The 23928-nt window shown below is 37.3% G+C and overlaps 1 protein-coding gene across 8 annotated transcripts in view; it reads left to right on the forward strand.

The window, feature by feature from the left end:
• ptprfa (protein tyrosine phosphatase receptor type Fa) overlaps nt 1-23928 on the forward strand; it is a 194593-nt gene that overhangs the window by 113406 nt on the left and 57259 nt on the right. For all 8 annotated transcript variants that reach the window (XM_060867851.1, XM_060867849.1, XM_060867855.1 and 5 more), the window contains exons 5-7: nt 361-549; nt 11324-11434; nt 21839-22108. In XM_060867851.1, the coding sequence (XP_060723834.1) occupies nt 361-549; nt 11324-11434; nt 21839-22108 (570 nt within the window). The remainder of the gene's footprint in view (nt 1-360; nt 550-11323; nt 11435-21838; nt 22109-23928) is intronic.

Consider the following 23928-nt stretch of genomic DNA (forward strand, 5'->3'; position numbering starts at 1 on the left):
AGCCAACTTACTTGTGTTACTAACCCTATCCTTAACCTTTGTAACCAAAAACGTGAAAAACAAACAAAAATAACCACATTGGCTCATTTTCTTTATTTATATTTTTAGTTGACGAAGATGCTTGATCAGTGTAACTCATTTGTAATAGTAAACTTATATAATTACTATTATATAAACTAATGCATGTGACTGCTTCGGTTTCAACAATATATGGTTTCTCACCTCTGCCCTGCATGTGGAGTTTTCATGTGTAATGGTTGAGTGAGTGTATGTGAGTTTGTGCCTTGAGCTCCCCAGGGAAAATGGATATCATCTATAAGCAATACAGACTGTTAATACTGTGTGTTTTTGTGTGTGTAGAGGACCAGATCCCACATGGTTTCCCCACTATAGACATGGGACCTCAGCTGAAGGTGGTGGAGAGGACCCGCACAGCCACCATACTGTGTGCAGCAAGCGGGAATCCTGACCCTGAAATATTCTGGTTTAAAGATTTTCTCCCTGTCGACATCAACGGCAGTAATGGGCGAATTAAACAGCTGCGCTCAGGTATGAGAATCATCAAAACACACACACACGCACACACACAAGCATTTAAACATGAAACACACGTATGATGCTATCTGTTGACATTTGCTTAAAGTCTCAGGTCTCATAGAACTTGCAAGAGTTATTTGAATATCCACATGGTTGGACTGTTATAATGATGCTCCTCTTAAGGTATCTGCTTTTAATTGTTTGAAACCCTTCTGTGTCTTGAGCTGCATGTAATGTATATGTAGAATCCATGAGAAAAAATAGGTGTGAAAAAAAGTCTGTTTTCTACGGTGGCCGGGAAGTGCAAAACAAATTAACAAAACCCAAACCAAATTAACAAAACCCAAACCAAATTAACAAAATCCAAACCAAATTAACAAAACCCAAACCAAATTAACAAAATCCAAACCAAATTAACAAAACCAAAAACACATTAACAAGTCAGACAACCCGGAAGCGGTTGGTATAATTTGTTAATGGAAACTTACCATCATCAGACGAGACACCTTTCATTCACCTGTATATCTTTAATGACAGTCGTCTTGTCCAATGATCGGTAAGTTTCCATTCACAAACTATACCTACCGCTTCCGGGTTGTCTGAATCGGTGCATGAAACACATTAACAAATCAGAAAACACATTAACAAATCAGAAAACAAATTAACAAATCAGAAAACAAATGAACAAATCAGAAAACACAACGACATTTCAGACAACCCGGAAGCGGTTGGTATAGTTTGTGATTGGACAAGACACCTGTCACTCAAAGTATACATGAAGTTCAACAGTCTGCCACAGGGAAAAGTTGGAATGGATGGATGGAATGGATTACTGTGGATTAATTCTGTTATTTTCTTGAACGGAGAACTTTATTTAAATGGAGAACTTTACACATTACACATAAGATTCCATACCTGTATATCTTGAGTGACAGGTGTCTTGTCCAATGATCGCTAAGTTTCCATTCAAAAACGATACACTACCGTTTCTGGGTTGTCTGACTTTTTTCGAATTTGTTAATGTGTTTTCGGTTTTGTTAATTTGGTTTGGGTTTTGTTAATTTGGTTTGGGTTTTGTTAATTTGGTTTGGGTTTTGTTAATGTGTTTTCGGTTTTGTTAATTTGGTTTGGGTTTTGTTAATGTGTTTTCGGTTTTGTTAATTTGGTTTGGGTTTTGTTAATGTGTTTTCGGTTTTGTTAATTTGGTTTGGGTTTTGTTAATGTGTTTTCGGTTTTGTTAATGTGTTTTTGGTTTTGTTAATTTGTTTTGCACTTCCCGGCCACCGTAGTTTTCTTATCAGTTTCATATGGAAGTCCTAAGAGGCTATGCATTACTAGCTTGTTTGGTAGTGATAATGAATTGATTTTCTCATGATCTCTGCATGTACCCAATTGTTATTATGTAATGGATTATTAAAAAGTTAAGCCTTTATTCTCATAAATACGGTAAATTATTTTGCATTCCTTTCGTCGCACATTTATTATGCTAAGTATCTAAAAGCCATCCCTACAATATACGTATGGTTATTTTAACGGTGCTATAGAAATAGCGGCTATATTAACTGCAGTACGGTCACTATATTGTCATCACAGCCTCCTTCTTGTGTCAGACCCTTATGTGGAAGTTATAAATCACATGATTACTGATCAAAGTAAAAGCGCATGCGATCATCAGTGATGCTGCGTTACTGCGCTTTTGCTGCCTCTAGAACATGTTCTTATGCAGAGATCGTGAGAAAATTAAGTCGTTATCACAACAAAACAACTTTTGTTATGTCAACACAAAAAAGTAATAATGCATGGACTCTTAGAATCTTCCGTAGTGTAGCATGTCAAATTGGCTTGTTATGTAAAACAGGGACATGTAAACATTTCACTTGGAAACTCATCAACTTTGAACTCATTGTTTGTTTATTAATTTAAATACTCCCAAACTGATAGTATTTAAAGTATATATTGACAGGGGAAAATCCTGATTATTCAGCAGGAAATACACTCCTACATTTCTAGGCATTTTCCCCCCTAATGCACATTTACACTGTATCTAAAGGCCAGCTTCTTTCTGGCTGATCACGTGAACATCCGCTTCATTTCCCCTCAATCACTTGAGCAGATTGCAATTAGTTGAGAGGTCACACTCTACAGACAACATGACCTCTATCGATGGAAAGTTCACAGAGATCATTAACTAGGTTAGCCTCTAGCTTGACTCTTCTGAAAGTCTGAGTGCACTACAGAGAACTGTTTTCACTCCATCAGTGATTAAACACTGAAACAATGCTGTACTCATCTTGAGATGATCCTTATTATCGAACGGTCCATTACAACTGTGAAATCTTATGCTGGTCCTTAGATGAACACGAAACCATTTCTAGTTCGCACACAGCTGTTGTGACACTATATATTGGTATTGAAATGGAAACACACTTATAGCCACTTAGAAGGTACTAAAATTTCACCTTCCAGACTACAAGAGCTTAGCCACAAGGTAAACCTTCTGTAGCTCGTATCTATTACCTGTGAAAAGATGTGACTGTAGTGTTGTTATTAAAAAGCACACAATTAAGGAACACCACAATCCTTGTTAATACATTGAAACTGGTACTTTAGTGAATGGGAATCACGTCAAGTAGAGATTAGACTTTAAATATTGAAATAATATCTGTTCAAGATGGATGCAGAGAATTTTGGTGTATGTTCATGTGTATGGATTAAAGTAAGACTGAATGACATTGAAAGATTGCAATTTCGATATGATTACTTATTTGGTAGAGTTAAATATTATGAAAAAACACACTGGATACCAGTATTTCTTGCCCGGCTTAATTACATTAATTACAATTCTAACACTGTATGTTCCTGTATGACTGATGTGTCTTTATCCCAATTGGTTTTAATCACTAAGAACATACTGTACTTTTACTAGGCATGGTTTCACTCTGGAATAAAAAAGTTCCTGGTAATGCATCCAAAATAGGTACTTGGCCAAAGGGAATGATAATCTTTGTTTATATGGACGTTTCCTGGCTCCTATTATAATAATGCTATAACTGTGTTTGTGGGTGTGTGCATTGCATATGTATGTGTGTATATGTGTGTGTGTGTGTGTGTGTGTGTGTGTGTGTGTGTGTGTGTGTGTGTGTTTAGTTAGTGAATCCTCTTTAGAAGTCGATCAACAACTTGTTTTCTGCCCAGCAGATGTGTGATATTCTTAAGAATGGATAGAACTTTAAAAGACATGGGTAGAACTTTAGAGAGAAACAGCAGACCAACATTAAAATGAGAGACATAAAGTATAGATGAAGAAGCGAGTGAGAATAAAAGAAAGCAATATTTCACTTTAGTAACATTTCACCTTATTTCTTCAAGAAAGTGAACAGTTAAAATATATCATAGTAACTGAATATTTACTGTGACTGTGCAAAAATGTACACATACTGTAGCCAGAGGCTGTAAAATGAAATACTAGACTGTTTATATGGCTTTTAAAATACTGTAACCTTGTTCATTGCAATGGTCTATCATTTTTTGAAGGATTTTACATTGTATGAACTCATCACAGCCATCTGTGGTCAGCAGAACAAGGGAGCAAAATTGGCTGTGCTTGTCTGGGTCATGCCATGCTCTATAAAATTAAAACATTACTGTAGATTTTACAGTAACAAACTGACAGTCGGGGTTACAGCTGCAAAACAACCGTAAAACATATTTGCATATATGCAAAACATTTAATAGCTTTTAAAATACAAAATAACACATAACCCAGTATGGACACATTTGGCTGAAATAGCTTTTTTGAAATAGCAATTGAAAGATGGTTTTAGAAAGATGTGAAGAACTGCTATTAAGAAATATTGCTTTCAAATATACAATGGTGTGAAAAAAGTGTTTGCCCCTTCCTGATTTTTTATTTTTTTGCATGTTTATCTCACTTTAATGTTTCAGATCATCAAACAAATTTAAATATTACTCAAAGATAACACAAGTAAACACAACAAAGAAGGTTTTTATTATTAAGGGAAAACAAATTCCAAAGCTACATGGCCCTGTGTGAAAAGGTGTTTGCTCCCTAAACCTAATAACTGGTTGGGCCACCCTTAGCAGCAAGAACTGCAATCAAGAGTTTGTGATAACAATGAGTCTGTTACAGCGCTGTGGAGGAATTTTGGTCCACTCATTTTTGCAGAATTGTTGTAATTCAGCCACATTGGAGTTTTTGGACTAGGCCACTCCAAAGTCTTCATTTTGTTTTTCTTCAGCCATTCAGAGATTGACTTGCTGGTGTGTTTTGGATCATTGTCCTGCTGCATTGTCCTTAATTGTCCTTCAGGATTTTTTGGTAGACAGCAGAATTCATGGTTCCATTTATCACAGCAAGTTTTCCAGGTCCTGAAGCAGCAAAACAGCCCCAGATCATCACACCACCACCACCATATTTTACTCTTGGTATGATGTACTTTTTCTGAAATGCAGTGTTACTTTCACACCAGATGTAATGAGAAACACACCTTCCAAAAAGTTCAACTTTTGTCTCGTCAGTCCACAGATTATTTTCCCAAAAGTCTTGTGGAACATCAAGGCGTTTTCTGGCAAATCTGAGATGAGCCTTTATGTCCTTTTAGCTCAGCAGCGTCTTTCGTCTTGGAACTCTGCCATGCAGGCCATTTTTGCCCAGTCTCTTTCTTATGGTGGAGTCATGAACACTGATCTTATCTGAGGAAAGTGAGGCCTGCAGTTCTTTGGATGTTGTTGTGGGGTCTTTTGTGACATCTTGCATGAGTCGTCGCTGCGTTCTTGGGGTAATTTTGGTTGGCTGGCCACTTTGGGTTTGGATTTGGTTTTCCCTTAATAATAAAAACATTCATTTAAAAGGTGCATGTTGTGTTTACTTGTCTTATCTTTGACTAATATTTTAATTTGTTTGATGATCTGAAACATTATTGTATAGTGTGATTAAAAATAAATAAATAAATAAATAAATAAATAAATAAATAAATAAATAAATAAAGTTAAATGAGTTAACAAAAGAAAAATCTAAATCAAATCAATATTTGATGTGACTATTGTTTGGCTTCAGATCAGCATCTTGCACACTTCTGTACACTTGCAAATAATCAGAGATTTTGTAGGATCAGTGTCAGGTGTATAATTAACCAATTATACCAAGTAGGTGCTTATGATCATCAATTTCATATGCTGTTAAAACACAGTCATTAACTGTAACAGAAACAGCTGTGTAGGAGCTTAAACTAAAACTCTGCTTCTATGTTGAGGTTGTGGAAGACAGTTTCAAGTCACAGGACATACACCATGTCAAGACTGAGCACAGCAACAAGACGCAAGGTAGTTCTACTACATCAGCAAGGTCTCTCCCAGGCAAAGATTTACAAGCAGACTGAGGTTTCAGGGTGTGCTGTTCAGGCTATTTTGAAGTAGAACAAGGAACAGACAACACGAGGACTGTAGGCAACACGAGGACTGTAGGCAACATGAAGACTGTAGGCAACACGAGGACTGTAGGCAACACGAGGACTGTAGGCAACATGAAGACTGTAGGCAACACGAGGACTGTAGGCAACACGAGGACTGTAGGCAACACGAGGACTGTAGGCAACACGAGGACTGTAGACAACACGAGGACTGTAGGCAACATGAAGACTGTAGGCAACACGAGGACTGTAGACAACATGAGGACTGCGTAGGGGTAGACCAAGGAAACTTAATGCAGCAGATGAAAGACACATCATGCTTCCTTCCCTTTGACATCAGAAGATGTCCAACACTGCCCTCAGCAAAGAAGTGGCAAAAACCAGTGAGACCCAGGTACACTCATCTACTTTCTAGAGAATTCTGAACAGAAGTCTCTTTATGGAAGAAAAAGCTTTACCTCTGATGCAGAAACAAGGCTAAGTGTATCAACTATGCAAGAAAACATAGGAACTGGGGTGCAGAAAAATGACAGCTCAGAGCAACTCAGATGCTCTGAGTGTGAGTCAGAAATTGAAATATTTAAAATATTTAGCTGTAGAAGGAGGCAGGTTGTTTGTCAAAGGGCTGGAGAGTGGTTCAACAATAAGAGTCTGCAGGCAACACTGAAGCATGGTGGAGGTTCCTTGAAAGTTTACGGCTACATTTCTGCAGATGGAATTGGACATTTGGTCAGGATTAATGGAGTCCTCATTTGGTCAGGACTAATGGAGCCAATGTCATATAGGACTATCTGTAGAGAAGAACAAGGTGTCCTGGAGGTAATGGTTCGGCCCACACAGAGCCCTGATCTCAGTATTATCAAGTCTGTTTGGAATTTCATGAAGAGACAGAAGGATATGTACATCCACAGCACATCTGCGGTTAGTTCATATAATGTTGATATGATTTGGATTAATTTTCCGTTCATTTACTCTCCATTTTTTTTATTGATAAACAAAATTAAACAATTTAAAAAAGCATTCTTACTTTACAGCTTTTTCTTACCTGCCTAAAACATTTGCACAGTATACAGTACCTAAATCATTTAGAACAGAGAGAGGGGGGAGAGAGAGAGAGACAGAGAGAGAGAGAGAGAGAGAGAGAGAGAGAGAGAGAGAGAGAGGGAGAGGGAGAGAGAAAGAGAGAGAGAGAGAGAGAGAGAGAGAGAGATTTTCTATAGATAGAGATTTTTTGTAGGTTAAAAAAAGCCTCCATGGAACTAAAATTGTACTTTAATTGCCTTGACCGCAAACTGAAGCTCAGTGGGTTACACCACATAATTAGCAACTATGCCTTGCTCCATGAATTTTGAGCAATCGTAAAATACATCGTTTCTTATGGTCTAAATACCACAATAATGGGCCATTCATGAAGAAAGTTCTTAGTAAAAATGAATTCACAGTGCTGTTTGAATGTAAGATAATGTAAGCATCCTTATTAAAAGTAAGAAAATGCAAGCAATAAAGCACAACAACATTCTGGTCAAATGCTTTTACATCAAACAGCATGAAAGAGTGTTGGTTCTTACAGTCGTGTGATTATAGTGCAGTGAGGGAGATTCCTTTCTCTATGTTGCATCATGTGTATGTGTGTGTGTGTGTGTGTGTGTGTGTGTGTGTGTGTGTGTGTGTGTGTGTGTGTGTGTGTGTGTGTGTGTGTGTGTGTGTGTTTGATGCAGCAGTAGGGCCACCAAAATGTAAAAAACACATTAGAGCTGAATGAGAATATGGATTGGATCAGAGTGTGGAGTTAAGCATAATGGGAGAAAAAAGTCCCAGCTCAAGCACACAGACACACACACACAGACACACACACACATACACACACAGGACTTATGCAGACTTGGAAATGTATCGCAAATTTCCTCTTTTTCTGTTCCTCTCTTTTTTGCTGTACTAATTTTCTTTCTCTAATCTGATTTGCATTTATATTACCTTACCAGGTGGTACACCAATCAGAGGTAAGAATGCTGGAAACACAAAACATTTGAGCACATCTTCGCCTTCTCCGCTCACCACAGAGTCTACCATTGCTTCTGTCTGTCCGTCAGTCTATCTCTCTCTCTCTCTTTCTCACTGCCTTTGTCTCTCTTTCTCTCTGATCCTACATTTCAGTGCATGAAGGCTTCGATCATCTGCCTGATTTATTTACTTCAGAAATATCACATGAAGAAGACTGAAAGACTGAGTGCACTACCAAGACTTTATTTCAGAAAAAGATTTTACACTGTATGCTTTATTCAAATAGTAACACTGTATGCTTCTATCTCATAGCATTGTTTGCTGCAACATTTAACACCAGATACGGACTCAGTCAGATTCACTTTACAGAGACACAGTCAGTAAAGACTAATCCACTTACTGTCCTAGGACTTAAACTTGAACTAGTTAGGTGCAGGATGTGTAGCTCAAATTTAACCCCACATTCCACATTTATTTCTGAATCAGAAGAATATCTCCCTTTTGGGTCAGTGAGTCAAAAAACATCTCCAGAACAATTAGTGACCTTACGTTATTTTCAAACATTGGATTTATCTTTTTATCTACAGCATTTCTGTGTGATGGTCAGTGAGTGAATGGATCCCAGCAGTACTCAATGAGTGAGCTGAAAAGGATATAAGGAAAATGGAGGTGAAACAGAAAAACTGATTCAAATAGTCAATGAAAATTTTGAGATTTCACTTAGTCTAATGTCCTGATCATCACTGTCATGTCTTGCTCAGTGTGAAAATAGTCATTAGTATTGCATTTAGACTGTTATCCCGTCTGATGATCCTTTCAAGTTCGAGTCAGGTGATTCAATATGCTTTATAATGTAGAGAGAGAGAGAAACAGAGAGAATCACTTCTGCTTTAAGAAGACTTAACCCTTGTATGGTGTTCGTATTTTTGTTACTCAGCCAGTGTTTGTGGGTCTGGTGGACCCGCTGCATTTAATTCAACACAATCAAAAATTTTATGTTAAAATACTCTACAGATACTTTACTTCATCCCAATTACAAGCAATATACAGTAAGCAGCATATATGGTTAATATTTGCCCTTTACCTTTATTACATCACATTTTTTAATTAAAGTGCTACTCGTTTTTTTTTTGTTGTTTTTCAATAAAATGTAATAAAAAAAAGAAAATCAAATTTAATCAAGTTATGAGTGGAAAAAAATCAACAAATTTAGTTTTTCACAAAGTTTTTCAAAACTATTGATGTTTATGAATATGGGTCCCACAGACCCGAACAACATGCAAGGGTTAATTAACTGTTAATTAACAGTTAATTAACTGTTCAGCCATCAGTTTTTCAAAGAATCAGAAAGTTGCTGTCTGCATCTGTTCACTGCAGAGAGTCAAAAACTAAAATCCTAGATGGAAAGAGGAATGGGAGGTAAGGGAACAAGTGAGAGGGAATTATATCAAGAAAGGCGATAGTAAGAGAAAAAACTGATCTTTCACGTAAGCTAGAAAAACAGTGACATCTCACTGCTGTGAGAGAAAAAGAGAAAGTCTAAGGGTCTTTGTGTGTTTGGGTGTGTGTGGGTGTGTGTACTTAAGTGTTCATCAGAGACCTAGATGTTTGCAAGAAAGTCAAATGGAGAGACTGATAAATTATAAATGATATTAATAAATTAAACTTGTTAATCAATGCTCAAGTCTCTGTAGACCAACAATCCTTCAATTCTGTTTTAATTTGTTGATGTGGTTACTTATAACCAGCCTGCAATGCGTTTCAGGAAGTGATTCTGAAATCCAACACCAAAACACGGCTTCTTTTAATATTTGTGCTTCCATCAGCATGATGTGTGTTGCAGTTCCACATCGTCACTACACTGAAACATCACATATATTTCACAGGACTAACCGTTTGTCACAATTAAATATTGTGTACGTCTTTTATTCATATGTGTTGTGAAACATGTATCTCAAAAGAAAAGATCCAAAGGTTTATCCAAAAACATTGCTAGCCAGTCTGCCCAGATGTCATAAACATCAACCCTTGCAAGAAATCACACATGCTGTCCTATTCATATTCTACTGCAATATCGAAATAGCCATGGTTTAGCTAGCATTGCAGATAGCTACTTACACTGTAGTATTTTGGTATTGAAGTATAAATAGCAAGTGATTCTACATACTATGCTACTAAGTAAAACTAGGTGGCTAGTGTTACACTAAAGTATCATCAAATAGCTGAATATCAAGGTATCCTGGTTGTCAGCTACTATCACTCCACTCTGTACTATCTTCACTCTGTACTTTGTATTCGTTGATTAAATCACTGAGAAATTGCTCTATTTAACCGAATATGAACTTTATTAATAGTTGCTGCACACACGTCACTGGTTTTTAAAGTCCCCGGGAATACATATGTAAAATTAAAATCATTTAGTATTTCATAAATACAAGTGTGACACAGAGCTTGGTGACACATCTAAACTGTCCATGCATGGCCTAATATTCTAATATGGACACTTGATTGACATCAGGACTACCTGCCTGTTGTGCTACTGAAACAGAAGTAATTGGAACTGAGTATGTGCAGTGAATCAGGATTATTTAACCCTATTTGTGCCAGTTGGTGACATTTATGGAAAGTAGAGAGCGCTTAAAGCTTAAAGCTTAAAGCTCCTGATTCGATCCTGAGCTCTCTGAATAGTGTTTGTTTTGTTCTATTCATGTCCATATGGGTCTCCTAGGGCTCTCTTTGGTTTCCTCTCACATCCTAAGTAGGTAGAATATAAATTCCTTCTAGGTGTTAATGCAAGTGTGTATGTGGTATTCCATCCAGGGTGTATTTCTGACTCATATCCAGTGAGGTTAGCTTTTGCTGACCCTTTAGCTTTTGTTCTCTTTTTCGCATAGACTTTTCAAGTATAGAACATATTTATATTCTTAGACGCAGACAATTGAAAGTCACCAATTATTCACTGGTTCTCTGGGGCTTTAAAAAGGACAAAGAGTGATGATTATATCACTGCAGGTACAGCTTATCTTTACATGTTGGCAGAAATTTATGTCCTTTTCAAACAAGGCTGCTGGTGTCTTTGTCCTTAAGCCAGACGGATCCACACAACAACGCAGACATGTTGGAACAGCCTCCAGCATAATACAGACCTGCCAGACTTTTTAGTGTGCAGCGGAACTCTGTAAAGACACTCTTTAGATTGAGAGCTGTCTGCTTTTATTTGAAGAATATCCACACAGACTTGCGACCTCTACCCATGAATCCGACTCCGATGTGTCAAAACTCAAGTCAGGGCATGACTGGGGTGTTGTTTAATAGCAATGTGCCTGTGGTTGAGTAACATGCTGTTTTGTTTTCAGGTGCGCTGCAGATAGAGAACAGTGAGGAATCAGATCAGGGAAAATATGAGTGTGTGGCAACAAACAGCGCCGGGACACGATACTCCGCTCCGGCTAATCTATATGTCAGAGGTAAGAGATGTCCAGATTGAACACAGGGGACAAAACAACAATGTACATGATAAAATGTTAAATAACACCAAGTAGAATGTGATAAATAACTAAAACTAAAAGTCATGCTGTTTATCCTCCTGTTTTCCACAGCTTTAGCTTTAATCAATCCGTGATGAGAAACACACAAACACACACACACTCACTTTTTTGCCTACAGTCACTCATTTCCTTTAGGGAGGCTGAGTCCACAGCTCATGTCCAATATGGATTTGTTGCATTTTTCTTTGTTTGAATGAGTCATATCCAGGTCCGAGAGAACCATAAACTCACACCATGAAGTGTAAATGATCTGAATGAAGTGAGTACAGCAAGCTGCTAAATTCTGTAATTCTGTGGGCCTCCAGGATTGGAATGTTACTTGTGGATTAAAGTGATGTTCCACTAGTCTTCAGCCCAATGGTCTTGCACTTTTTGATTGTGGATTTTTTTTATTAGAACAGGTTGTTATTTTTAGAGTCCTCTGCCATCTGACAGGGGAATTGCAATTGCAGTGAAAACAACTGCAGGCCTTAACCTTCTGCTTTCTCAACAAGCTATGTATGTCTTATGAGTTGCCCCTTTTGAATCCAGAGCATGGCATCCAGACAGGTTTGTGAGTGACGGTCATTGGTTTTCTGGTGCTTAACACACAGGTGGGCATCAAATCAAAGATGTAAGGCTCAGGTAATCATACACAGATAAGACTCACATTTGAGTAAGCTTAGAGTCATTCACAGCTAGGGTATGTATGTAAGGTAAGAACCAGGTCCATGTGAGATGACATACAGTACAGGTGATGTAGAGGTGATATATGGGCCAGGGACAGGTTATATTAGGTTCAGGAAGTAATGAAGTGTACCATGGTACAGAAATAAATAGAAATGAAGGTAGATTGAGGTAAAGTTTAGGCACAGCTGAAATTTATGTACAGCTGAGGATTACAAGCAAATGACAGCCAGGGGTCAGGTCTATATACAGTATGGCATGAATTCACCCAGAACACAGTGCAACCTACAGACAGGGCTGCTACGGTCTGTAATCCACAGAAACACACTCCACCAGTACATTCATGGACCTGACACTAGGGAAATGTAATGTATTGTGTAAGGAAATGATGATCAACAGTACACTTGAAGATCATCTATAAGGTAACTGTTACGTACAGATTATGTAATAGTTATATACAGGTGTTGTACCCTCTCAGAATTAAAGGTAACAAATTGTCTTTGGAGTCGTTCTATTAATGGTAAATCCCTTCTACCTATAGTGTACATCTATTTTCTGTGTGTGCATGTGGTGTAACTTTAATTAGTAATTAAAATAAAGCTTAACATTATTTAAGGTGTAATATATGCACATTTTCAAACTAACAAGAAAAAAGTTATATACTAGGTTTACCAAAGGTTCACACATTACCAAAGATGTGCCCTTGATGCTAGCACTACAGCAACATATGAGAGTGTCTAGGAGAAGTGGTTAAGGATCAAATACAAACCAGACGAGAATGGAATAGCTGGTAAGGGTCTGCTATGGTTGAGGTAAAGGAACTTTCTAAGGTCTAAGAATTACACAGAAGTGAAGAACTTTTATAGGTAAGTTTCAGGGGTTGTTAAAAGTAAGGTATAAGCCAGGTATCAGGTCACCTTAGGGAAGTTAATGTAAATAGTCACGTAGAGGTGAGGTTAAGGTGAGTGACAGGAAGTTGAATATAAATTGATACACCATGCGTGTGTGTGTGTGCATATGTGTGTGTAGGTGTGTGTGTCTATGTCTCTGTAAGGTATGCGTGTAAGTTTGCTGCAGGATGATGAGGAGAATTCCAGATGAGCATTAGGATGATGTTTGAATATTTCACAGGGAAATCTGCCTTCATTCACAACACAGCTTGATTCTCAAACAATACCTCACCACTAATACTGTCATCTCTGTTAACTCCTTCAGAAAAGGACTGCTTTTGGACAGAGTCTGGATGTATTTCCGCTAAGGATTAAACTACGAATATTAGATCTATGAGACAAGTTTAAGACAAGTTTAATGGAGGTTAATAAACACCAACATAAACTGAATGTTTCCATAACAGGTTTGTGTCATTGTAATTAGTGACTAGCTTCATCAACTGCCAAGTGAATATTTTTCCGTACCTTGTATATTTGCTTTCTATAAAATTGTAACAGTATGTAGCTGTATGTAGTGGAAATAATTTTTTTTAATGTTTTCATATTATTGGAAGCAATCATGCCATAGTTTTTTTAATGGGATTTGGATTATTAAAGTTAGGGGGGGAAGTGATTTCTGTAAGCACACTAAAATATCTAGCTATCCAGCATAAGAAAATTTGACAAGGCAGCTGAGAAATCATACACAAATGTTCATAATGCTAATGCTAACTAGCTGAGCTAGCTTGGCACTAAATCTTTAAAACATTGGGATTATAAAGATGTTTTTGATCTCCAGATGCTTACTTAAATTTAAACATTTATTGGGTGTGCCTGTAAGTTATGGTTTACCATTTGTTTTACTCAAAAACTTTTCTACTGGTAGGTATTTTGCCGGCAGACCCTCCATTTTGACTGTGGTATGGATTTGTAATCTGCATAAGAAACATTGGGTGTAAAAGATATTAGTAGTATGCCTTCCTGAGATAGACCACATTTCTTGCTGATAAATAGATGGAGAAAAAGCATTAGTGTTTGTAATGATAGAGACAAACAGTGTATGCTAATCTGTGCTGATAAATTAACAAAGAAACCAGCTTTTTAAAACTTTTCTAATTCTCTCATTATCTCAGGGGTGGCCAACCAGTCAGAGACCAAGAGCCACATTTTTTACCATGTTACCGCAAAGAGCCACATCATACACATGGGCAGAATTGAACATCACTTTTTTCCCCCTGCCATTTTGTGAGCGAACTTGACACAAATTGTTTATTCAAATGATCTTGCTCCTACTGGGAAACTTTGAGGTATTTTCATCCCACTCACATGCGCGTTTGACGAAAATACCGTATTGAACTCACGTGAAGCGAACACGGACAATAAAAAGACACAAATACAAACTTCAATATGAACGTAAGAGCCGCATGAAACCGGGCAAAGAGCTGCATGCGGCTCGGGGCCACCCCTGCATTATCTTGTACAGGAACGATTCACACTGTGACTGTTTGTTTGTGCAGTACAAACAGCTAACTAGTGCTAGCATACTTGTTGGCTAATAATATCAGATACTTGTCTTAATTTCTGCCATTTGATACTGTGAGTCATTAACTTAAGACTTTTCTGTGATTTATTAAACTTGATAACAATTCTGTCCCATTGAAAACCTTTGGTGTGAATCTGGGTCATAAGATTTAGTGGAAAAAAAAACAAAAAGAGATTTTGTCTGACCTTGGCATAAATTCACTTGTCTGTCTGACAATTTGATTTTGTGTTTGGTGGATCATACAGTGACGCTTGAGGTTGTTGTGTGTGTATTCTGGATTAAACAGAATTGTGGTTCTTTCCTCATTTATTGCCCCATCCAGTTTATTCATACTGGTAAGAGTCTGAACCAAGAGTTCCAAGAGTCTGAACCAGAGATCATATCCGCCAATATAGAGACCTCTAAACTTTTGATCTGAACTCAGACCACACACCTTAACATGTAGAAACAGATGGAACACACCCCAGAACATCAGCCGTTTGATGACATTCACTATATATTTATAAGTCTGTAATCAGGATCAGTGTGTGTGTGTATGTGTGTACAGTATGTGTGTGTGTGTGTGTGTGTGTGTGTGTGTTTGTGTGTGTGTGTTTGTGTGTGTGTGTGTTTGTGTGTGTGTGTGTGTGTGTGTGTGGTCTGAACTGATATTTTTTTGCTTTAGGTGTGAACACAAGACTATCTGTAAATATAAATATATAGATAGTCATAAACTATATATAAGATGTTTTATTTCAGTTTTCAGTTTAACATGTGTGCTCTTATTTGAACTTGCCTAACCTCCTCTCTTTACAGGTTTCTAAAACTTAAATCAGTGTGTGGGCTGCTGTGTGTGTGTTCGTGTGTGTGGGTGGCCTCTCGCTTTACCGTTGGTGCACAGCAACCTTTCTCTTTTTTTACTGTGTATATGATCCAGTTTTCCTTAGTCTCACCTCTGTATTCAGGTGTGTATCTGTGTATCTGTGTGTTTCCTACTACTATTCCATATCTCCAGGTTATTATTTGGCATATACACACTCTGTACTGTATATGGGACTGTTCATTGCTATAAATGCTTATCCTGTTCCATAATCATCTGTGCGTGTTCAGTCATCCTCATGTGCCTTAACCATTAGCAAGCCCACAAGCAGTCACTTGTGGGTTCCTGCTCCATTAATGTTTCTTAGTGCTGATGGTTAGAAGTGTGTGTGTATGTTGATGAATAGGATGTAGGAAGTAGGAAAATCATTAGATTTATTCAGTCTAACTGTTCAGAACTGTATACAGCATAGAAAGAATAGTGAAGAATAATTTGTATAAGTTATCTTTAAATCTATGTCACGTTTAGCAGTGTACAGTATGTGTGGTGGGATGGTGTTTTCCATTATGTTTCACTGCTCTATGACTTCATGTTGTTAATACTCATCTCTTTAATGGATAAGCAGAATATTTGCCTGTTTTACTCTCTCTGTTTCTCCTTGTCTTCTCGTTCTCCCTTCTTTCCTCTACACTATCTCTTTCTTTCTCTCTCTCTCTTTCTCTCTCTCTCTCTCTTTCCCTCCCTCCGTTTCCATCGCATCCTGCCATCAAAACTCACTCCATTCCCCACTCTCAGACCAGCGGGAAGGTGGGTTGCTTTCTTTTTCCTCTTCAACTACGTGGAGGGCCTGTGTGTCACTGTCAGGCTCTGCTCTTTGGCCCCACCCGGGGCTTCAACTAAAACTTAACCCTTTTCTGCCCCATTCTGCCCCTCTTTTTCCCATTTTTTCCCTCCTTTGCCTCATTGTTTCCTTCTTACCAAACAATTCCAACCTCATTTTCCCAGAATTCTACCCAATAATATTGCATGCTGCACGGTTGCTCTGTTTTTCTTGCTTGGCTATGCCTGTTGATATTTTGTCTTAAGTGCATCATCTTTCATTATTCCAGTTATTGTGTACATACATTACATTTTGTGTAACAGTTCATACAGTATTTTGTAGCTTCATTTTGTTTCTTTTTCTCACATTTCTCTAGTTAGATAGCAAGTCAGAAAAGATGTGTAGGCTTATTTGTTTTTCTTTTGAATCATAAATGTGGCTCAGTATTTTAAATCCCAGCTCTATTATAGTATGATCACAATGGATATGACTCAGTGATGAAGATTCAGTCCTGTATGTTAACGTATAACCTTTCCGAAACAGAAAGATGAAATTGAACATTTCAAGAGGCTTGACAGAATTCCACAACAACAATAATTTTAAGATAATCAAAGCCAGACTAATTTACAGCTAGCAAAATTTCTGTTTATCATTAAAAAAAATCAGTAAATCAATTTCTGTTTCACTTTTTTGAACCTCCAGGGATTTGAGGCTAACTCACATTTCCCGATGGCTCGTAATTTTATTATTGTCTAGAAAATATAGTCTCTTTTTAAATGTAGAAAGGCATGTAGTCATGTGTCTATAATATCTAGTGATCACTTTAACCTAGAGCTGAGGGCAATACTGTTTTTATTTTTTTTAATCACTATGTACAGTTACTATGTACAAAAGTTTACCCTATAGTCTGTTATTTCACCATTTACGTAGACAGGGTGCCTTTGCAATGTCACAAGACATTAAATCTCCAAGGTCAAACAACAAAACCTGTTTACAGATGAGTCTCCCGATTACAGAGATTGTAATTATCCTCCCTTTTCATAGCTTAGAGCATTTGAGGATGGGACATATTATTATCTTGTGAGTAAAAGCCAAAGAGCCTTTTGAGTTTGGAAGTGTTTAAGCCGGATAAAGAAGAACTGATTGTTTAATTTGGAAGGAGCCATGTTGTTTCTGGCTCCAGCTTTGAAAAACAATCCTGAGACAAGTAAAGAGAGATAGACAGTCTCCCTGGTCGAGGTTGGCGTACATATGCTGTATGATCTGGCTCTGTTGGATCACAAACTACATGCTTGAATGAAACCTAACAATCTTTTAAATAATATCTGTATCTTTTCAGATCCATGCTGTTATAAAACAATTTCTGACCAATCAGATTTGAGAATTTAAGTTAAAAAAATCATATTTTATTGGCCACAACCATATAAACCATATTGTACTGTCTTCGTTGAGGGTTATAGCTGTCAAAAATTAGCAGGAAGTGTAGCAGCAATTACTCTGAATGGCACACAAAGTGAAATAGTGAGGAAGTATATGGAGAATTATTAAAGCGTATATATGAATGCAGGTCGGTGGTAGGACAATATGATTTTATGAATAAAGGGACTTCAACAGTAGCCATGGCTTAAACTTAAAGAAAGATAAATACAGGCGTACAAGGTATAAAGCTACGTACTGTATTAGTGCACTTATTAAATATTCCTCTCTATTAGTCTTTAGTTTTATCGCATTGTTGCAGACCCGCTGGTTTATTTCAGCTTCATGATTTCACATTAGATACGGTCTCTGTGGCATTATTCTGTAGTTTGACATCTCTTGGAAACTGCAGAGTCGTTGCTCGAAGCGAGGTTTGTTTTAGCCTGGTATCTGAGCGTCAAGACTGTTTTGTGATCAATGCAGAGAGTTTTCATTTGTGTCAATCTTACTAAGGTCCAGACCGGTTCTGGAGGTTTGTTTTCCATTAATGGGCAGTTTTGCTTGTATTTATTCATTTATCCATCCATTTATTCAGTCACAGATGCATGATCTGTTGATTGTGGGTGAGGCTGTTTTGCTTCCTGCTTGTGCTGCTGCTGTCTGACATGCCGGAGAAAGTGTGTGTGTGTGTTTGTGTGTGTGTGTGTTTGTGTGTCTGAACCACCACCTGTCCCTCAAAATTTCTGCATCTCCTTCCAGCATTTCCTTCTCTCTTCCTCCTGTAGCATGTTTACTAGACTAGTGTGTGTGTCTGCATTTCTAACAGCTCACTTCAGAAACCCTGCCTTTGCAAAAGGAGATGGTGGTATTCTTCTGGGCCGCCACACTCTCTTCTCTAACTCACTCCAAATGAATAAAACTCTGCCATCATAACATCCTCCATATCCATGATGTCCATAGGTAACATCGGTCCTTTGTGTGGATGATGACTAATGTGAATTAACATGGACTAACCTAGACTCTTCTTCCTCCCCAACCCTCCAGCCAGTGTGCTGAGGCTGTGTGCTCTCTTACACACTGACTAGTACCTCCAGCTTTCTTTTTTCTCTCTCAAAGAGATAAAATATTTCGCCCTAGACCCATACATTCATACACACAAGAACATTTTAAAATAGCCCACATATTATTATTGACAAACATACAGAATGAAAAAAAGGAACATGACACAAATCTAAAATGGGGAAAATAAATCATGAAAAAATAAAAATATGTAAAAGTATAAGAGAAACATAAAAAGGGGAAAAGCAACTAGCTTCATAGAAAAGAGAAAAAGATTTGGGTCAAATATGAAATAAATAAAGGTAACATGTCCTAATAATTACATAAGGGAAAATAAAACAATGGCGAAAATAATAAAAAGGGAAATGTGGCATGCCCCAAACATAAAAAAGGAAAAAGAAACATTGAGCCAAACATTAAAAAGGGGGAAAGCAACATGCCCCAACATAAAAAAAGAGAAATGAACAAAATATAAAAATGGAAATATGCCCCAAACAAAAAACAGTAAAGAAAGAGCTATTGGGCATAAAAAATTAATTTATTAAATTAATTAATTCATTCATTCATTCATTCATTCATTCATTAATAATAAAAAAAAATAATAGGTGAAACATCAACACTGACCTACACATAAACAAAGAAAGATTGCACATTGCACTAGACATAAAAATAGAAAAAAAAAGAAAAATGACCCAAATATAAAAAGTGGGAACGGAACATGAATAACAGAAATAGAAACATAAAAAACTAAAAATAAAAAATGAGATATGGACCAAACCAATAGAGAGACATGTTTAGAAGGTGATTTGGTTGTGAGACAGTCAATGCTTTGTGTAATCTCCCATGGTGGATAAACTTCCTAACAAAGTGACATTTAACAGCTCAGTTTTCACTTTCTGGCTTTTTTATGGTGCACAGCCAGGTGCAGGTGATAAGGCGCCGCTGTGTCTCAGCTGCTGTACTATCACAAATGCCTCTGTGTTCTGCTTTGCCTCAGGGGGATAAAAACCCCTCCAATGTAAAATGGCATTCATGTCACGTAAACATGGACGATTAATAATAGCCTTGCTTCTTGATCTTTCTATAACCCAGTTTGGCCATGCTATATCAGTTCAGGCCCTGCTTAGAGGAATAGTAGCTAGTGCAGACGTGCAGGTTTTCCATTCTGTTTATTCGTGTACCTCTGTCAAAAAAGGTACAAGACTGTATCATTATTATAATTATTGATGAAATTAACTTAGCAAACCTAAAAGATATCACTATAATATATGTTTTTTTAATATAAGCATATATATGTTTACTTAATTTGAATAAATAGTTTGTTTTGTTGTGTTTTGTTTTTCACTAAAAAAAAATCCTTTTGTTTACTAAATTTAGGAACTCCTATCCTTTATCTTTAATCTGATCTGGAAACTTAAGCCGACTTCAAATATTCTCCATAGTCTCCTAAAGCACTTGATGAATGCTGTGTGCCTGTTCTTCAGAGGAAACTTGGCAGTGTTGACTCAGATGCTTTAGACTGAGTTTATTAGATTGTGTGCATTCAGTTAAATGTGTTAAATCAGATGTATTGAATTGGATTTGTCAAACTGGGTGTGCTAGTGTAATCATGTTACACTAGATGTAGTAAATCTGTCAAATCAGGTTTGTCTATATTGTGTACATTGAATCATAGGGCTAAAATTAGATATCAGAGAAATCAAAACCATATACTGTACTTGATTCATAGATTTTATTCATCTCTGGTCGTGTATTATCAAAGCTGTTGACTCACTGAATCAGAGATAGTTCACCTGTCAATCACACTCCTTTGTGGTTTTCCCCAGAATGATGTCACAAGAGTTCAAATTACACAACCGATTCCATTTCTTTGTACTGTATAGTGTAGCATTAAGATTTCCCTTCACTGGAGCTAAATAAGCCAAACCTGGTTGATCATGACAATGGAGGACATCAAGTGGCCCAAACCCTATCCTTAAACCCACTGAACAGCTTACGGATGAACTATAACGCTGACTAAACCCTAGACCATTTTACTTAACTGACCTCTCTAATGCTTTACAGTTACACTATTATCTAGTGGAAATCCTTCCCAGATAAGTGGAGCATAATATAACAGCAAAATGAGGAGCCAACTACAATGCCCATGGTTGTAGTTAGAGCGCATATTTGTGTAATGGTCAAGTGTCCACATAGTTTGACCACACAGTTTATGTTAAATCATTTGCACAGATTAGAGTCCTATTAGCATGTTTTTTAGAATTTCTTTAATTCCAGAATGCCTCATGCAGTCATGCTCAAGCTGACTATTCTGGTTTTCTTATGCATTATAAAAAAAAATGCTGATAAAAATAAAAACTCCAAACCAAATAGCAAGAAATACTCATTAATCATAAGCCGACGTGTGTCCCAGAGCGAGTACAGTCAGTTCAATCCCTGAAGGTAGGATACTGAATCTCGTAATACAGAACGCCATACAGTGTGTCAGGAGACCTTTCCTTTATGGTTCACATGACATGACTGTAATTAGCACTGTAGCAGATTATGTTATTAACATGCACAGTGAGTGCAGTAATGTCCATTCAGAAACACATATAATGTGGAATCCTTGGCAGTAATTCACTGAAACCATGGGAAGATAACAATAAAGACCCATGCAGCATTCAGGGAACTGCAGAGCGTTGCATTTTACATTATTGTATAGTCCAGTTAACGTTTGTGCTTTTTATTTGGATGTTCATTAGTGAGTTTTTAAATTGGAGAACTATGCCTAATAGGACAAAGTTAAAAAAAAGTCTAATGAGAACATTAAGCATGGTATGATTCTGAAAAAAACAGCCAGAGTGAGGAAATTGACATAGCTATCATAAATCATAACTCAAAAAATCATTGCAATGCATTCTAAAGGAGACATCATAAAAATATCAATTTCCAAAGACATTCCATAACAATAATAAAATAGCAACAGTAGAAACAGAAATCTATTTGTCTGAAAATGATTCCCCTTAGCATGTCAGAGTCATGCCACAATAAGGCTGCAACTCCTGTGTACTTTTTACTGGGTTCACTTCTTCTTGTCCTTCTCCAACAGTCAGGCGAGTTCCACCACGCTTCTCCATTCCCCCCACCAATCATGAGGTGATGCCCGGTGGCAGTATCAACCTCACATGTGTCGCCGTCGGCGCCCCAATGCCTTTTGTCAAGTGGATGAAGGGTGAAATGGAGCTGACCAAAGAGGAAGAGATGCCTGTTGGACGCAACGTTCTGGAGCTCACCAACATTCGCCAGTCAGCAAACTACACCTGTGTAGCGATTTCCTCTCTGGGAATGATCGAGACCACGGCACAGATCATTGTCAAAGGTAAAAGTCTGTAAGACACAACCAGGAAGCATTCTGATAATAATTCTATAACTCTCACAACTGAGATCATAAACATGTTCACTTAGAATGTTTACATTATTATTGTAATGTCTTAGCTAGCAGACTGGACAGGTTGGACAGTTGCTGTGGTGCTTAGTTAACGCTAGCTAGCTATACAGTATGACTGCTATACTACGCAGTCTCTGGTGGTCTCAGGGGCATTGTGTGTCCTTTCATTTGCCAAAGTAATGAGTTTTGCCTTTCCTCTTTCAGTCAAAATGAACATGCTCTTCTCATTTTAAATGCAAATTATGAAATTATGATGTATTCTTAGACAAACTTGTGTTGGGCTGTGTTTGTAAAAGTGATGTTCAGTTATAGTCAGAGGTTTAAAAAAGATTTTTTTGGGCATTGGTTGACTAGGAGAAAAGACATATCAGACACACCTGACACTGACTTAACACGACAGTTGATTAATCAGGAACTTGTTCATCTGCAGTGATAGAGAAAGATGACCCGATCTGCTCTCAAAGCTCTGATGTTGTTCTCGCCCAGCTGAAGCTGCGATATTGCACAAATGTCTTGTTAATAATGAAGGCCGTATGATTCCCACAGCTCCCTACCACACAGCACGTGCTATCAGCTCATCAATCTTTCATCAATGTTGAAATAGGAAGAATATCATTTCAGAGTGATGAATAACTGAATAATTTTGCTGCCTCATTCTTTGAGCATTGTTTTTCTCCCTAAACTAAAGTGAACCTATCCAGCCAAATTAAAGGTGTTATTTAAATCTGGCCCTTGATGAGAATGAGTCGAGCTTATTGCATTGTTTAGCTCATGCAAACAATATTGGCTCTCAGTGCAGACACACTGAATTTTGGGTCACAAATACCCATTTGGTTCTTCTAAACATTTTGGGTTTCAAAGACTTTTGAATAGGTGAATTTCAGATATGGAGATTTAATCACAGTTACAGCTACCGGAGGTATGAAAAGATGTAACCCAGATATATGTAAACTAAGAGACAAAAGAAAATTGATGTAGCTGCAATATGTGATAGCCTGGTACTGCTGATAAAAGGACTCTACATGAAGCACTAGGGTTTAAAGCCACGATAAAATGATGGAAATTGTCAAACATTGCCCATTGTATAGCTCAGGATTTTCAGTAAATAAGAAATGCAAGTTCAGTAAGGACATTCTTAGGACTTTCAAGGTTCTTTCTTTTCTTTTTTCTTTTTTTTTTAAAAGAAGATACTCTAATATATTCCAATCTAAAGATCTAACCCTAGAAGAACATCAGTAAACAGAAATACAATTTTATTGAATGTATTTCTTGAATTTCTTAATATTTAATGCTGAATCCATACTATCACTGATGCTGCTTTTAGCACTATATTTTAATCACGTCTTGATTTTTCTCTATGATGTTCTTACGAAGCCAAGTAAAGCATTGCCTCTGTATTTTGTGAAAAAGATGTGAATACCCCTAAATCTCTATGTAGTGATGCATCAGAGTGGAAATGTTATGATGGAATGGAAATCATCATTTTGCTAGTCATGCTTGTAATGCAGTAGCAGTGTTTGAGCTCCTAAACTGTGCAGCCTATACAATTAAAATGTATAGAGAGCACGCCGGTCACATGATTACGTTAAACCAACGATTCGCATTATGCAGTTACATGCATTTGGAGCTCTGTTAGAGTCCCTGGGTCAGACACCTTGTTTATTGAATCTGTAGTGTAGCGTAATCTGTGCTCATTGTTGTACTAAGGTAAGGACATTTAGTGACGTTATATTATATCAACTAAATACTTG

This window comes from Tachysurus vachellii, chromosome 4 (genome assembly GCF_030014155.1).
Source record: "Tachysurus vachellii isolate PV-2020 chromosome 4, HZAU_Pvac_v1, whole genome shotgun sequence".
NCBI classification, from domain to species: domain Eukaryota; kingdom Metazoa; phylum Chordata; class Actinopteri; order Siluriformes; family Bagridae; genus Tachysurus; species Tachysurus vachellii.